Source organism: Typopeltis vanoorti, chromosome 1, assembly GCF_054136105.1.
Source record: "Typopeltis vanoorti isolate ZY-2024b chromosome 1, IOZ_Tvanoo_1.0, whole genome shotgun sequence".
In the NCBI taxonomy this organism is placed as follows: Eukaryota; Metazoa; Arthropoda; class Arachnida; order Uropygi; family Thelyphonidae; genus Typopeltis; species Typopeltis vanoorti.
Window position 1 is genome coordinate 96,841,417 of NC_143549.1, and position 18,795 is coordinate 96,860,211.

The 18,795-nt window shown below is 34.5% G+C and overlaps 1 protein-coding gene across 2 annotated transcripts in view; it reads left to right on the plus strand.

The window, feature by feature from the left end:
* The window catches only part of LOC150110238 (putative phospholipid-transporting ATPase IIB), a 359,872-nt gene that overhangs the window by 147,597 nt on the left and 193,480 nt on the right, over positions 1 to 18,795 (plus strand). The window contains exons 13-14 of one of the 2 annotated variants that reach the window (XM_090398500.1): positions 3,891 to 4,052; positions 16,525 to 16,617. In XM_090398500.1, coding sequence (XP_090254626.1) covers positions 3,891 to 4,052; positions 16,525 to 16,617 — 255 coding nt within the window. The remainder of the gene's footprint in view (positions 1 to 3,890; positions 4,053 to 16,524; positions 16,618 to 18,795) is intronic. The other variant, XM_090398506.1, reaches the window with a different exon arrangement.

An 18,795-nucleotide genomic window follows, 5' to 3' on the forward strand; every position in this document is an offset into this window, starting at 1 on the left:
GTAGTAGCATTTTTATATCTTGGATATAGTCAACACTCTATAGCAACCATCATTATAACGAACTTGCTGACTGTCAGCTTGGTTGACCGAGTGGTTAGCACACTTGCTTTCCAGCTAACAGACTGCAGATTCAAATCCCTCTGTGGACATATATGTTTGTGACTGTCTTTAGGTTGGAGATCAATATCGTTGCCCAGTGTGAGATCACTGCCCTGTTTATTGGAGTTATGAAGTGGCTTGAAAGGTTCCATGTTTGGTCTCTAGAGCAGTGTTTCCAGACCATGTAAAAAATAACTTAATATATATATATATATATATATATATATATATATATATATATATATATATATATATTCATCTTTTTTTGATGTACTGAAACCGAGAAAAAAAGATAAGTTAATATGGAGCACACAACATGTTTCATCAAAACGACTTCTTCAGGTGTGGTAACACTTAAAGCAAATTAAAAAAACCATAAAAACACTGTGCCATTATAATAACAGACTTGTAAACTGAAATTAAGTTTGAATTGTCGTTATAGTTCGTTCTATTGTTGTGCAAATGCGAGTGTATGAGTTCATGCGTTCGCCAGTATCTAATGGCAGAACTATGCGAGTCAGGTAGACTATTACTGAGGTTGCTGTTGATGTGAGAAGGGTCTAGGACAATTTCTTTGGATTCCACTATGCGCTGTTCCACTTCATCATGACAAATATAAACGTTTGATATTGCATTCCAATCTACTCCGTGTTGGCAGCCTTCGTCATTTGTGTTTACTGAAAATAAGACGTGATTTGAGAGTGCGCTTGCTCTTATTCTATTGTATGAAATGTCTCATTGATATTCCTCTAGCCGTAGGAGGATTGACTTCTCAGTTTGGCCATAGTATAGCCTCCCACAATCACATATTATTTTATATACACCGGGAAACTAAAGATGGTTATGAGCTTGTTTAGGGTGGCTTAGAACTGAGGGATATCTGTGTTGTTCCGAGGGTGCTGGTGTAGTTGCCTCTTAATGTTTTTGGAAGAGTATCCATTATTTAAGAAGGTTCTTTGTAGATATTTTAGTTGTTCTTCATCGGACAATACTGAGCGAGCACGGTGAGCCAATGTGGAAATGATACCTAACTTTTGTGCAGGATAGTGATGTGAGGATGCATGTAGGTATCTATCCATGTGTTGATTTCCTGAAGATTGAGATCCTTAAAGAATCAGACATCTTAGTAAGTTTCATATCTAGAAATGAAAGGGAATCATTTTCTTCAATCTCGATGGTAAATTTTGTCTTGGTGGAAGTTGTTTAAATGATTTAGGAACATGTGAAGATTCTCTACACCATGCTCCCAAGTAAGGAATATATCATCCACATTGCAGAGCCATGTTCCAGGTTTTAATGTTGCTTTAGAGATAGCTTTTTCCTCGAGGAAAATGTTGTCCAGTATTGGAGACAGGGGGATACCCATAGCTAGTCCTTTGTTCTGTTTATAAATTTTCTCTTCGAACTTAAAATACCCCGAACTAATACAGTGTGAGAGGAGAGCAAAAATCTTTTTAGAGATCTTGTTTTTTAAGATCTGAGAACATCTTGCATTGGAACATTTGTAAAAAATGCCATGACATCAAAGCTCACCATAATACCAGAATTCTTCAGCTTTATATCTTTGATTTTAGAAGCGAAGTCAGTTGAATTTTTAATGTAAGAGGAAGATTTTCCTACTAGACCTTTTAAGGAGGATGCTAGATATTTTGAAGCAATACTATTAACTATTGGCCTAAGTGGACAATTTGTTTTATGCACCTTTGGAAGGCTGTATAATCTTGGAATAAGTGGATGTAAGGACTGAAGAGAAAGACGTGTTTCTTGGAAGTTCTGTTGTCGTCTTAAGGAGTTTGTTTGTTCAATTATGTCTCTCTCTCTCGTTGGGTCTCGGTCTAGTTCAGAGTAGGTATCTGATTCTAGTAATGTCAGGATTTTTTTGCGATAAGCTGTTTTATTTAGTACAACCGTTGCATTGCCCTTGTCTGCTTGGAGGATATTAATATCTCTATTCTTTTATTATAATTTTTATTTATTATATAAGTTTTATTTTATTATATAAGTTTTTTGATAGCTAGTCTTTCACCAGGAGAAATGTTATTGACTAGTAGTTTTGCATTGTTAATTGCACATATTGCCTCCATACGAAATAAATTTGCATCTGCTGTAGGAAGCAGCAAGCTAGCTTTTTCTATCTTAGTAAGAAACAATTCTCTAGGGATGGATTTTGGTGAAGGAACAAAATTAAGACCTTTGAGAGAATATGCTCTTCTTCCAGACTAAGGGTGTAACATGATTTGGGGTGTAAGGTGGTTTGTTTATTACTAATTTTTTGAGGCCTTCATGATGCTTATTAGGTATGAATTGCTCTTGTATTAATCTGAGTGAATTAAATTTCCAGATTAGCTTAGATTTCCTGAGTTCTTGAAGCCTGGCACGTGCTTATCTCTTTTATGGTGTTCCACGACACAGGGTTTACTAAACCCTGTGTCGTGGAACACAGGGTTTACTGCTAAACGATTTTCCAAAGTGAGTTTTTTTCTAAAGAGACAGGCTAAGTTCTGTTTCATGTCACCGATTCATTCTGATAAAAGATCTAATTTCGTTTTTTGGTAAATTCTACGTGCCCTTTCCGTTGTGATGATTTCCTTGAATTGTAGGAATTTCGGAATGATTGAAAAGGACTTACAGTGTTTTAAAAAGACAAGCCTGTTGATGAATAGTCCAATGCTTCTGGTGGTTTTCTGATAAGCTTTTTTTAAGTTGGAATGTATCCTCGTCAGAAGGAATATGATGATCATTAGGTACATTGACTCAGTGATTAGATATGTTCATCTTTTTTTGACTGATTGAAACGGAGAAAATAGATAAGTTAATTTAACATGTTGAATGAAACGTGTTTTCCATTAAACTAACGTGTTATCTATTTTCTCAGTTTCAGTCAGTCAAAAAAAGATGAACATACCTAATCACCGAGTCAATGTAACTAATGATAATATATACATATATTAATATTGATAAAAATAGAAAAAATATCCTTAGCCCACCCATGGTACAAAATGCATTATAGGTTTGCAAATAACTTTTCATGGGTGGGAGCAACATTAAAAAAAAAAGTACAACTCTCAGTATAACAAACTTCCCTATGAGTTTGTTGTACTGAGAATCGATGTATGAGTATAGTACAACTTTATTAGGTAAATGTATATTTTTCATGAAAATTTTATTTTTAGAATCAGTTACTCTAGAACAGTGATGGCGACCTATGACATGCATGTCAGCACTGACACACTTGAGGGTTTCAGGTGACACACCTTGGATGTTGAAAAATATTGGTATTCTGATGTAAAAACTGCGATAAATCGTGTAAGATAGCTCTCAGTTAGGCGAAGGTAGGTTTGTTCGTTTAAAGACCTTTCTACCAGTAGTCAGCAACAGAAAAGTCATTAAATGTAATGTAAGTTTGTAATTTCGGTTTATTAAATTAATTGTATAATATGAATTCATAGATTTTATATCAATGTCCTATTAAATAAATAGCCTAATATGATATGTATAAGTCACCATCTATGATTATGTAGTTACATTTATAATGCATGTATGCAAGTGGCACATCAACAACGTCAATATTTAAAAAAAAAAAGTTTGACACACCTGGGTAAAAAGGTTCACCATCACTGCTCTAGAATTTTAACGTGCCATATCTCTCAAGTGTTGCTGTAGAGAATAAGAAAGTAGTTTTTAAATGTGTGATGTTTGTATTATTTTATCTGGTTTGAGAAGGATAATATATATCCTTGAATGTTTTATTGACTTATTTGATTTTAGAATATTTTCTATTATACTTTTAGGTGGCTCTTGTTAAATGGACAGAAAGTGTAGGTCTTGCTCTGATTCACAGAGATTTATCAACTATGAAAATAAGAACAGCACACAACCAAGTTCTGGTATATTCCATTCTTCAAATTTTTCCTTTTACATCAGAAACCAAGAGGATGGGTATTATAGTTAAGGTATTAATATATGGTTAATATATGGTATAATTCATATTTAATTATATGGTATTTATTTAATTATTAATATTTAATAATATGGTATAATTAATATTTAATTTTTAGATTAACAGTATTATAGTAGTTTGAAGGGGGAAATACAGTTGCTTGCTGATAACACCAAGTTTAGAGAGGTTGGCGGTGGGGGGGGGTGGAATAACTGATATAGTACTGATTCAGGAATTTTCTTTTATATATACATATATATGAAAAAGCTTTAATGACTGATACCAAGAGAAAAAAAGATGACATAGTATATTTGAAAAGATACTACTAGTCTTCTAGTTTCATTGAATTGATAACATCTTCAGGTATCGCAATCAAAGAAATATATAAAGAATTACCTGAAGATGTTGATCAATTCAATGAAACTAATCAACTAGTGGTATCTTTTCAAATATACCATGTCATTTTTTTTTTTTCTCTCAGTATCAGTCATTAAAGCTTTATCATAATATTCCAACTGAGTAAAAATGAATTCTGAAAAAAAAAATATATATATATATATATATATATATATACCCTACACATAAGAGGTCACAAAACTATAATTCATTAATGCCATGTGTGGATAAATGGTGTTTTTTGAAGAGTTGTGAGGGGGGGGGGGGGGCTGTAGAGGAAAATGAGAAAAAGGACATTCCAAAGAACAATGACAGATGGCATGAAAGAAAAAGATGAGAAATGTAGTTCAGCAAAATTGATGCTGATCAGCAGCTTCTCTTTCTTTTTACATGCTTAGAAGAAAGAAATGGATCTGTGAAAATCATCTCTTAAAGCCAAATGCCTTCTTCTGGATAACATTAGGCATCTTAAGGAAGATTTTTGATACATCACCCCAAATGTGAGAACAGTATTCTAAAGTTATGAATGTGGGATTTATTTATGTAGGATAACATTAGGCATCTTAAGGAAGAGAACCAAGTGATATAAATCAGCTTAAGAAGAGAAAGCCGATCTTGATTGGATATCTGGGTGAGAGAAAGTGAAGCATGATTTTTTTTTTTTAATAGTATTGTGCTTTGGTAACATCGAAGTGTACTACAGTGTTCTCTGTTAGGGAATAGCAAGGAAATCAATTCCGTTTTATCAATGTGCTCTGAAAGATCTCAGTGTTTTCATCATTTGAGTGCCATAAAGTAGAGGATTGGAGTATTCTGTCAACAGCAAACCACTGAATTGGATTTGAGATAAGAGAAGGTCATTAATTATGTAGGAGGAAGAGTGTGGATTTAAGCACAGAGTCTTAGTGGTATTCTGATATTGGTGGGAAAATCTGAATCGAGGATGCCATCCAGATGGCTCATAATGAATGACAAGGCTAAAAACTGTCATTCTATTTATTTACAGAGGGTAAAAACAGATCCTAAGTTTGATAGCTTGGTAAATAGGTCTATTTGTCTCTATGCTAGACCTATCTAATCTAATGCCCTGAAAATATTAAGAATGACCACATGAGTTTCCTCAAACTTTTCCATGACTTGTATCTAAAGGTAGATAATGTTGGCCAGGAGACTTCCATAAAGAAAATAGTAGCAGAATTCATATTAGTGATCACCGAATAATTGGTGGGACTCTAGGTAGTTAAAGATATTGGTTGATGCATATACATATGAGGGTAGTTCCATAAGTTTCTGGCCTGACTAACTTTTAGAGATGATAGAAAGAAAATAATTGTGTCACTTTTCAACATAATCTCTCTTTACTTTGACACATTTTTTACATCTTGGAATTAACATTTCTCTGCCCTTGAAAAAATAGTCTGTACTTTTGTCTGCAAAATGGCCTAAAACTGCATCTTTCATCTTATTGTCATCTGCAAATTTTCTTCCTTGAAGGTCTTTCTTCACTTTCGAGAAGAGGTGGTAGTCACTGGGTGCCAGATCTGTGCTGTAGGATGGGTGTTCAATCTCCTGGAAGCCACAGCCCTTCACTGCAGCCTTTGCAATAATAGACTGGAGTATTGTTGTGAAGCAGGTGAACACCACAACTCAGCATTCATCGTCTCTTCTCCTTTATGACATTGTGTAGTTTGTGCAGGAGTGAAGCATAATATTATGCATTCATGGTGGTATTCCTTTCCTTGAAGTCAATCAGGAGAATTTCCCGACAATCCCAAAAGATTATTGACATGATTTTCTTGGTGGTTTGAGTAACCTTGGCTTTTCCTGGTGGCACTCCATGGGTTCCCTTTTGGAAAGAGGATTATAATAAAGGACCATGGTGTCATCCCCCAGTGACAATGGATTCCAGCACTTCTCTCTGATTCCCTTATCAAAACTCTAAAAACATGCTTGAACAGGTCACACGATGCTCCTTCTGAATTAGAGAAAAGTCTGAGCACCCACCTTGCACTGACCTTCGTCATGGGAAGCTTCTTGTGAATGACACGAAAAGTCATTTGTTATAGAAAGCCCCAACCTTGCTGAGATTTCTTTGAGTTTCAGCCATCTGTCATTGAGCAATTCCTCCTCAACAAGAGATACATTTTTCTCTGTCATCACTTCCACAGGCCAACAATCACGAGGATCCACTTCAACGTTCTCTCTTCCTAGAGGAAACTATTCAACCGATTCCTTCATGGTGGAATATGAAGGAGAAGCTTCCCAATAAACACCATCCAATCACATTTGATAGCACTTGGAGAAAGCCCTTCTTTGGTGATAAACTTTATCACAGCGCTGTACTCAATTTTTAACATTACAGCCCCTTAGCATGCCACGTGCTAGTCAAACAAGTGCCTCCAACTGAATGCTACAGGTAGAAAATTGAAACTGGTACATTAAACTCCCCATAGAAGGTGCTGTCTGTCATGCGCTTTTTAAAATTGGCACAAATTTTAAAAAGTGGCTGTAATTTTTAACATTACAGCCACTTAGCATAACTTAATTTCGTGTAACGTAATTTGAATAGATGGGGTAAACAGTGGCTGTCAAAGCTGCCAGTTGAGAGTGTAAGAAATAAGACTGGTTTAGGTGCATGTAAGTGGTGCATATTGTGCTAAAGCCGTGCAGGTTGGTGTAATGGAGGCAAAAATGTTTTTTCAGCTTTCATGCATTTTATAATTCAGTTTTATTTTTAACATTTTCATAATTATTTTGTGCAGAACTAGTAGCTTGCTATATTCCTGTGTTACACCTCTATTTATTTTTATGCATTCTGTAGTTACATTGCTGGTTTTTACTGGCATGGTATTTTCACATATATTGCCAATTGCTTTTATTAATTGAGGTAATTCATTTCTAATTAACATTTGAAAATGCATTTCTTTTTATTAGATCAAAGGATTTGCCACAATCTATAAATAGAATGTGTTTAGGTTGAATTCCTTTTTTTTATTTTTAATTAACTGTTTTGAGGACTGAATCAGTATCAAGCTTGCTCATTCTAAATCCATTTTTTTCTTTTACTATTATATTCTTTTACACAGTTATTTTTATTTTTTTATATTTCTGTTTATATTTACTGTCCATATTTATACTTCTGTAATTTCAACCTTTTGATTTATTTCCTGTTTTGAAATTGGCAATATAATAGATTTCTTCCTGTTAACTGTTCCTGATTTCCGTATTGCATTTAATAAATTTGATAATCTCAATATAATTCCCAATTTTATATCAATTTACACCATATTCATACCAACATTTCCAGATGTTTTTTAATTTTCTTTTCTCTTAGAATTTCAAATAATTCAATGTTATATTTTCTAGTTCATTATTTATTATGTTAGTTTTAAAATCATTATCTTTCCATAATTTTTTATAATAATTATTCAGCTAGTTTTTATTTAATATATATGTATTACTTCCTTCTTTAATTTCTTCATTCTGGTATATCAGAATTTTATATATTGATAATTGTACTATTTGACTCTGTTTCTAGTTATTTTACATAGTTATTCTGGTTTTCTCTATGTACAATTCTTTTTTTTTTTTTCCTATAACATTCTTTCTCTTTTAATTTAGTTTGATTGTCTGAAATACAACAGAAAATGTTTTCTGTACACTTTGTTTCTCACGCTTATTATTATCTTTTTTTTCTGTATGGTAGTTTCAATTTGCAATACTCCTTTTTCCTGTCAGTTGCCATATTTTTCTTTCACTTTAATTTCAGTCCCCCCTCCTCCTCCAATATACTTTTAGCTTCAATTTTTCTTCAGTTTAATTTTAGTCCCTAAATAAGTTATATTACTTGCTTGGCTTCCCAGAAATTTGGTTTTTTGAGGTTGTTATTGTACTTCTGGTACAATAACAACCTCAATTGTTGTTATTGTAGTGTTCTTACATTTGGATCAGTATCCCCTCTGAGCTTAAACACCCCCAAAAATCCTTAACAGAATATGTAAGAGAGCAGTTTGAGTTGATTGATGACCCTCCCTCACTAATATGCTCCATTTTCGTTCACACTTATTTAGTTTCTGCTGCTTGACTTTTCTACAGATATATTAGTTGTTGAAAGTTTTTCCACTTGGTTAAACTATAAATTAAAGATACCAAGAAATTATATACTTGTTTAATCCTTTATCCAAGTGTAAGCAAACAAAGCTTGTGCCTGAAGTATTTTCAGAACTGGGTAACTCGTGGTAAAGGTGGTATGACTTCAAATCACTTGCCTTAGTATCGTATAATGCAAAGCACATTTCCTTGCAGACATGTACAATGCTATACATTATGGGAAGGGTCACTACTCAGACTGGTTTCAACCTTTATTAAGGTCTCTTCAGTGGGAGCTAGACCCAGAGGTGATGCAAAGGTTGAAGTAATGCAGAAGTCATATATTTTCATATATGAGTTGCCAAACGGTTTCACACCTTATTATTAAAATACTCTGGATTAGAGATAGGTAGTTGTTGAAAGTTTTTCCACTTGTTAAACTATATTGAAGATACCAAGAAATGATATGCTTGGTTTAATCCTTTATCCAAGTGTAAACAAACAGAGTTTGTGCCTGAAGTATTTTCAGGACTGGGGCAACTCGTGGTACAAGTGGTATCACTTCACATCATTTGCCATGAAGTCATACCACCTTTAACACGAGTTGCCCCTTTCCCGAAAATACTTCAGGCATAAACTTTGTTTGCTTACACTTGAATAAAGGATTAAACCAAGTATATAATTTTTTGGTATCTTTAATTTACAGATGTATTAGATATCACTGTTCATTGGAAATGACAGTTTACCCACTTCTCTAAATATGTTAAAGCACATGCAGCAGCAGCAGCTCTGCAACATTCCTTCATGTAGCTGACATACTTTCACAGTTCACCTCCAAACACAACAGAACAAATTTTTGTTCTTCTCCATTAATTTTATTTGGAGCAGATTTTTTTTTTTTTTAGAACTATCTATCCTGTTATGCATTTTGTAATGTACACTATCTACAGGTTTTCAGATTTAATGTCAATAAGTTTCTTCTTTCTCCTCAACTGCCCATTCACAGTGCTAATGTACTATAAGTCGAAAAACCCTTTGTATATGGTATTACCATTAAAAAAAAAAAAGAAAATGTTGAGCAGGACACAGCATAAAGAGACTATCATGACAAACCTTCTTATTAGGAATGGTTTTTCGGTATTATTCCACAAGTAAAATAAGAAACTATTTTTATTGATTTCTCAATTAGTTTCATGAAAATATTTTGTTTCATATGATCAGGATTACTTGAATAAACTAAAAAACTTGAAAACAGAATAATGACAGTTAGCATATGTTAGAACATGAAGAACAATGGAAAACATGCATTTGCTATGACATTGTATGCTTGAAAATTAAAACCACTCAGAGGATATATTTAAGGTATTTAATGACCAATTCACAAAGTTATTTCATTCTTATGAATGTGACATCATGCAGAACTTGAATGCAGTGGGGGGAAGGAGGAGAAGAAAGCACTTTTAGTAAGTGAGCAGAAGGTACATAGGAATTGAATAAACCTATGTTAATAAGCCTTTAGTTTTGGTGGTAGCATGAATTTTGCACTAGGGCCAAGTTCCAAAGGAATGGAAAGAGGAGAAAATTATTCTATTTCATAAGGAAGGTGATAAGACCAAGGCTTTGAATTATATGTTAATCTCTGTGTCTGAAGTTGTGGTTAAAGTGAGAAAAGTTGGTTAGGACCAAGATTCAGAAATAGGTTGACAATAGCAGCATTCTCTTTGATGTCAGCATGGATTAGCTAAAGGAAGATCATGTTTTAGCAGTCTATTTACTTATTACAACAAAGTAAGGAGGGTGATAAGTACTTTGGATAAGGGTGATGTATATAAAGTGGTATATTTAGATTTGGTAAAGGCCTTTGATAGACTGATACGTGACAAGCTGATAACTAAATTGGAATGGATGGAGCTGGATAATACATTAGTATGCCAAACTGGAGAGATTGGCTTTTTGATAGATATCAGCAAGTTATCTATGTAGAGTGATATCCTAGAAGAGGAAAGTCACTAGCAGTATGCTACAAGGGTCTGTTTTAGGACTGTTGCTATTTTAACTTGTATGCCAACATTGGGAGAGGTTTGAATAGCGATGTGCTGTTGTTTGTAGATGATGCAAAGTTGGCAAGAACTGCACAGTGTGGCCATTAAGTATTGAAAATGACTTTTTATAGGATAGCCCGTTGAATAAAATTAAACGTGTTTATAGTTTTGACCGCTAGAGTGTTTGTAATCACAGTTGCAACTGTCAAGTTGGGTGATGCAGCAGTTTCACAAAAATGTGTGAAGCAAGAGAGGGAAGATCAGTTGAACTAAGAGTGTGTGTGAGTGGAGTGTGTCAGAAGTTGCATCATGGAGCAAAGAGCAGTGATAAAATATTTTACTGTAAATTAGGAAAAACTGCTACAGAAGTATACCAAACCTAAAAAAAAAACGTTTATGGTGATGACTGTCTGAGTCATGTGCAGGTGTTGTCTAAAGAGGGGAGGGAGTCCCTGCAGGATGAACCACACTGTGGATGGCCAGTTTCTTCACAGACAAATGGAAATGTGGTGAAAGCTAGGGAAATTCTTGTGTAGGGAAATTTGTGTGCAATTGAAATCTGTGTGTATGTGTGTGAGTGAGTGGAGCATGTCAGAAGTTGCATCATGGAGCAAAGAGCTGTGATAAAATTTTACTGTAAATTAGAAAAAACTGCTACAGAAGTGTATACCATGACCTAAAAAAAGTTTATAACAATGACTGTCTGAGCTGCGCACAGGTATTCTGCTAGTTTTCAATGTTTAAAGAGGGGAGGGAGTCAGTCCCTTGAGGATGAACCATGCTGTGGACAGCCAGTTTCTGCATGGACAAATGAAAATGTGGCGAAAGCTAGGGAAATAGTTGTCTGTGACAGGCGAATAACCATTAGGCTACTCACTGTACACTTAGTGTTGTAAGGAAACATCCAGATTAATCTTAGAAACTGATTTGTACAAGATGAAGATTTGTTCGAGGTTTGCTGCATACATTAACATACGAGCTGAGAGAGCACCACATTGCATATTGTCAAAATTTCATCCATGCAGTTGATTAAGATCATGATATGTTGCAAAGAATTGTCACCGGTGATGAAACTTGGTGTTTTCAGCTTGATCTGGAAACAAAGCACCAGAGCATGGAATGGCATGGAATGTTTCTCCCTGGCAGAAGAAAGTCAGGTTGCAAAAGTCACGTGTCAAGACAATGGTCAATGTTTTTTTTTTTTGACACTGCTGGATTTATCCACAGTAAATTTGTTTCTGAGGGCACCACAGTGAACAGTCAGTATTATTTAGGAGTAGTACAATATCTGTATTGTATTACTCCTAAATAATGGGGGGGGGGGAGTAATTGAAATAATGATGTAGAAATCCTGCAGAATGATTAAATAGATTGTGTGGGCAAAGCATAATGTTGTCAATTTAATGTTGCAAAATATAAGGAATTGGATGAAAAGATTGCACTTCAGGATGTAAAGATTACATACTGTCTGTTACATTGATGCTATCGGATTGCAGGAAATTGGAGGCTGTGGGTTTGGTAGTGATGGTGGACAAGTAGAAATAGGGAGGATATTCTCTCTTTTTATAAGGTTATTATGATGTTACGTATTGACTACTGCACTGATTGGTCACTTGGGGTTCTTGATGATGAGAAGGTGGTAGAGAGTATTTGAAGATGAGTGACCATGCTGTGACAGGTCTCTGGAATCCAACCATCCCTATTGGGATGGTTGGATTTGCAGGTATGTGGGTTGCAAATTTTAGTTGATGTGAGGGAAAAGAGGGGATATAATAGAAACTTATAAGTTATTAAAAGTGGCTCTATAGGATGGACTCAAAAGTTTTTTTTTTCAATATGTGACGAGTAGAGAGAGAGAGAGAGAGCGAGCTAGAGGTCATCCCTTAGAAGCCTTGAGAGAGGGTGTAATAGATTTTTTGCTTGGAGAGTGGATTGCCAAAAGTGGTTGCAAGTGTCCTGACAGCGAATGTATTTAAGGAGATGCATAATAGGCATCATGTAAATTATGGTTAGTATGAGTCTCCAGCAATGAATCTCTGACTCCATAAAGATACTCATGTAATAATCATTTAACCATATACATTCTTTATTAATTTGTTAGAAAAAATAATTAATTTCGTAAACAGTCACATATTCTCTAAGAGATCATAGATCAAAAATGCTATGCTACAGGATATTTGATAGATACAGTTAATTTGTAGCTATCAAAATATTACTCCTTAAAGGCTATTGTGTGGCCTTGGCAACCAAAAAGTTTTGAAAAGTGATGCAACTTATCACCAGATTTTTATCCTGTTCTGCTTTCTCCAAGTTAAACAACATACTTGAAGATTCTAGTAAATTTTGCTAGAGATCTAACGAAAGTATGGCATAAGTAGAGATCTAATGAAAGTATGACAACAGTTATGCATACAATTGATAAAATAGCATTTTATTTAGTGTACTTTTAGTCCTTTTTTAGAATGGTTTTTAGGCCAAAACTGTACAGTTCAGTGATTCATATTTTGAAGAGACAGTAAAAACAACTCTAGAAAGAATTAAAAGTGAATTTATTGATACAGATAATTATATAGGTTGCTAATTTTATGCTTTTGAGGGTTTGCATTTTTTTAAAATGAAATTTAGTTATTCTATTATTATTATTTGCTCTGTTATCTGTAAATCTACTGCATATAAACAGTGTTGTTCCTACAAGGGTGGTCTAAAAAAGTTCTCATCCTAACAATGAAAAAAACAAATTTGTAATTTCAAAATTATTTTTATTTTTCAACATAATCTCCCTTAAGACTAATACATTTATTCCCATCCCTATAGTGGTTCTCAGTAAGATCTGCAAAATACCCCTCTACAGCTCCAATTGCCTCTTGATTCGAAGAAAAATGCTGATCAGCAAGGAAGAGTTTTAGTTTTGAGAAGAGATAGAAGTTAGAGGGAGCCAAATCTGGGGAATAGGGTGGATGCTCCAACAATTCATAGATCCCTTAATTTCCCCATTGCCAAAACACCTTTGTGAGCAAGTGCATTGTCCTGATGAAAGATGATTTTTTCTTCTGTGAACCGGGTCTTTTCACATGAATTTTTTTGTCTAATCTGGTTAAAAGATTGGAATAATATTCCCTGGTTATTGTTTTACCCTTTTCAAGATAATTAATAAACAAAATGCATCCCGAAACACCGATGCCATGACCTTTCCTGCTGATGGAACCGACTTTGTCTTCTTTGGCGCTGAACAACCGTCTTCTGTCTGCTGTTTTGACTGCTGTTTGAATTCTGGTGTGTAATGGTGAATCCAAGTCTCATCCATAGTAATAAATCGACACACAAAATCAGTTTTATTCTTGTTAAAACGCTCCAAACACTGTTAAGAGATTTTCATGTGAGTGCATTTTTGATCTGCTGTGAACAAGTGTAAAGCTTTTTCATTTACAATTCTTCATGCAAAATATATCCTAGATGTTCTTTTGAAATGCCTATAGTCTCAGTAATTTCACGCACTTTGACTCGCCTGTCATCCAATACCATATTGTGCACTCGATCAATGATTTCCGGTGTGGTTACACTTTTTGAACATCCTCCATGTGGATCATCTTCAAGGCTGGAAATCCACATTTAAACTTGGCAGCTCATTTCTTAATTGTCAAAAACGAAGGAGAATAATGCCCATAAACTTTTATGAACTTCGAATGAATTTCTTTTGGCATTAAACCTTCTTTTATAAAGAATTTTATAACCGCACAATACTCAATTTTATCCATTTCAAGGGATAGAGAAAACTTTTGCTTCAGACAGCTGTATAAAACAAACTACTTGATAGAATGACTTGCAATTTCACATGGATGCTTATGACAGATGTACCAACTTAGATAAAAAGAAAATCTTGCTGATAGTGTTGCCATCTATGGTCGAGACTGAGAACTTTTCAGACCACTCTCATGCAATGTAGTAGACCTACTACATTACCATCTGTAACTACTGCAGGTTTGATGTTGAGTTTTTGATTATTGAATTCTGATATTGTTTGAGTAAGAGGATTTAAAGTTAGAACTAATTTCATTAATTTTCTCATATTTTGGGATTAGTCATATAAGAATTTTCTTGTGATTCGTAATCTTCTTATGCAAGCTGTAAAATCTGTTATACAGGTGTTTTACACCAAAAGTGGCATTGCAGTGTTTATGACTGATGCACTTGTTTTTACTTTTAAAGGCATTCTCTGCTGCTTTGTGGTTGCCTTGTATACTTCCCTTATCCATCATGAATGTCATTGCAGGAGCCTTCTAGCTCGCTTTTCTTCCATGACCCCCCCCCCCCCACCTCCATGTTAGTCAAGGCTTTCTCCACTCTGTCTTCCTGGTGATTACCAATTCATCACCCTCTCGGGCCATGTCTACTAGGGTATCCGTTGAATGTGCCTAAATTACACTTACTAATGCCTCTGTAAACATTGATGCTCCAGGTGGTTCACTACATTTTTTTTGCAAATTCAATCTCTCTCTCTATAATGGTTTGGTTCCAAATTCTTGCAAGGTAAGATTGTAAGCCATCCATTTCCATAGTTCTTATACAACTCTTCAGCCTTGCATTCAAAGCTCCCACCCTTCCCATTCATGCTGTACTGTCAGCACATCATAATTATTTACAACTTTCTCACATGTTCCCAAATTATGAATAATAGATCTAGGGATCTGAAATGATTTATAGCCTTGACCTCACTTACTAGGAGATCTAAGCCTCTGCTTTTTCTGCCAACCACCAAATATTTTGTCTTTGTAAAATTACCTTTTAGGCTTGCTACTGTAAACATCAACCACTTGTCATCCCGATCTTGTGCATTTATCACTTGATCATTGACAGACAGTTGTGAGTGAATTATACTGTTCCCTATCTCAACTATCATAGCTATACATGAAACATTCCATCATGCAGCACTGCATTTTGGTAGATCTTAAACAGGATTGGTGACATTCCACATTCTTGTTTCAGGCTTTTGGATGTTACAAACTCTTAATACCAGTCCCTCACACTTAACAGCTGCTTGCACTTTACACACACACACATATACAGGCATTAAAGCCAGCCTGTTCAGGTTGACTTTAATGCCAGCCTGAACAGGCTGGTTTTAATTGTCTCTAACCTTGTAGTTATAATTTTACTTAATAGTCTACTTGTGGAGGCCATCCCACTAATGCCTCTGTAATTTGAACGATTGTTTTTACTGCCTTTTTAAAGATAGGAGATTTAAAGATTGATAATGATCAATCATCTGGAGTTGCAGCATGTTCTAGAAATGGATTTAACATTTGCATTATTCTTAGCAGTTTCGCCTTCATAATTCCATCAAACATAGGAGTTATATTTGATAACGACTAATCATCATAAGTGTAGAATGATGAATCATCACTTTCTAGAAATTGATTTAGCATTCGCATTATTCTTAGCAGCAGGTCACTGTATTCCTTCTTATCTTCTATCAGAAGATCCTTACAATGTTTCATTCACTGTCTGAAGCATTAATATCACTACATGAGATCTACAGTTCTCTATTCTCATGGCATGATGGTCCCCCATGCCTGAGCTGAACTATTATATCCTAATGAATGATTACGTTCACAACAAACTCTGTTCCGGTATTCTTCCTTGCATTTTCATACAATTTTTTTTATACTTTCCTTTTAATTTTATTAACTTTGGATCTTCATATTTTGTTACTTATTCTTGATTAATTTAAATTTTATACTGATGATGATGACCTTGATACTTTGGCAAAATAAACTTCTCTCTCATCAGTCTTGTATTTTTATCAGATTATATTAATACTTGAGTGAAAATTTTATAAACCAGAAAATGTCTTGCATAAGTATCCTCTCATGATATCTGCTTACATTCCTGAATTCAAAATTGCAGTTTGATGTATTTCTGTCTTAATTATTAAGAAGTTAATGTATATCATATTTACAGGAGGAGAGTACAGGTGAAATTATATTCTTTATGAAGGGGGCAGATGTTGTAATGTCATCTATAGTTCAGTATAATGACTGGCTAGAAGAAGAGGTAGGAGTATATTTGGTAAAACTATATAGTTATTTGTCATAAGTAATATGCTATTCAGAAAAGAACTTTATAAAAAAAAATCTGTTCTGACACATTTTGTACAATTTTGATGAACAGAAAAGCAAACTAAAAAGTGTGTGTGTGTGTGTGTGTGTGTGTGTGTGTGTGTGTGTGTGTGTGTGTGTGTGTGTGTGTGTGTGTGTGTGTGTGTTGTGTAATTTAAGTGAAGAAACATTTTTTTTTACATTTTTATTTGGAGCTTTGTTAGATCTCTGTATCTTATTTTTAGGAGTTTTTCAAATAAGAACTTTTTTTTTATTTTTGTTTCAATAGCAGAAATGTTACATTTTAAAAGCATTAAATTTTTGCGTTATATTTTGAGTTCACTTAGATTGAAGCTTAACAGTATAGGGCTTCTGAGCCAGTGTTTTATCTCACCTTGTGACACATCCCATTAATAAGCATTTGCTTCAGTAATGAGAAAATAAGGATGTGCTCACAATAACACCACTTAGTCAATCACAACTTGATTGACTAAGTGGTGTTCTGTATCAGTTAAAATCTTAAAATGCAATCTGATCTATTAGCGTGATCATAACTCAATAGCCTTGGGATCTTTCATTTGACAAATCTTACACTATACAAATCACCTCAACTAACAGAACATCTACCTCCCCTGCCCTCCGTTCTGATTTCCAAGCTATCCTCCATTGGGATTAAGATAACTTTGCCAATTTCACTACTAGCAAAACCCAATTCTGCCTTATTTCCCATAAAAGAACCATTTTCTTCCAATATAAACTTTAACAACATTCAAATTTCTAAGCAAGATAAGATTTCTCTTCTTGGAATCATTATGTCATCAGGCCTCTCCTGCCATAAACACATCACAACCAGTTCCTCCTCCTCAACATCCAAAAAACTAGAATTTCTCTTGGTTTTATATTGCCAGACTTTTTTCATTAGTGTGAGACATTCAGTGGATAATAACCGTTACATGACCATTTTGGATCATTTTTTGGGTTCATCTGAACAGTTGTTAACCTTATACAAATCACAAATCTACCCAGCCATGGAATACTGTTCTCACATTTGGGGTGGAACACCTAATAACTTCCTGAAAATACCTGACTAAATACAGAATACAATCTGATTGATTAATAATCTATCTCTTACCAGCTCACTGCACCCACTTTCGCACAGGCATTTGGTTTCTGCAATATGTCTCTTCTATAAATATGAGGTGAGGGGTAGTCTGGAAAGTTCTGATAAACACCTAGAACAAAATGATATTAAAGCAACTGATATAACCACACAAAAGAACACACTAGTAGCAGAGTTATGAAGGTAACTTATGTTCTTATATTCTTCTATCCTCGCATGTTCTTGTATTTCATGGCATTGTTCACATGAAATAGCATCAATAATTCCTCCACTCAAAGACTGTTCCACTTGTGGAACAGTCTTTCCCCTTTATGTGTTTCCCAAAGAATACAATATACATCAAATCAAATGTAAACAAGTTTCTACTTTATCAGTTATTTTTTTATTTTTTTATTTTTTTCTTGAGCCCCATGCACAATATGTCTCAAGAAAAACACACGCACACACACACACTTGATGCAACAAATTTATTCAGGTATATGACATAATTGAAGAAGAAACTTAAAGGACTAAAAGCTGAGGGATAACAAAATAGAAAAAACTATTTATTATTTTGAATGCATGACTAGTTTCATCTTCTTAGCAGACCTCATCAGATACATACATGAAAAGAGAAATACAAAATATCACAAGAGAACAACATCTATAAATTAAGTTATGAACTGATTTGCTGACATTTGAAGGCTTTCTGAATCCCACAGTATTGTTGAGCATGTTCATGTGAGTATGACCTCACACATGCCAAAGTTGGATGACTGAGAGTTTGTTGTAGAGAAGTAACAATCAGCGAGGTTATAGCTTAGTATTAAGATGGACTGGATTGAGGACAGTTTCTGTCGATTCAATAATTCTTCTCTTGTGCTCATTATAGGATCTAAAAATGGTTTCTGATTTATTCCAGAAATAAATGACAGAATGTTCATTGTGTGAGTGATTGAATCTTCATTGTCAGGGGTTAGCAGAATTAAGAACATGATTAGATAGAGCGGTGGCTCTAGTTCTGCCATAGGTCAT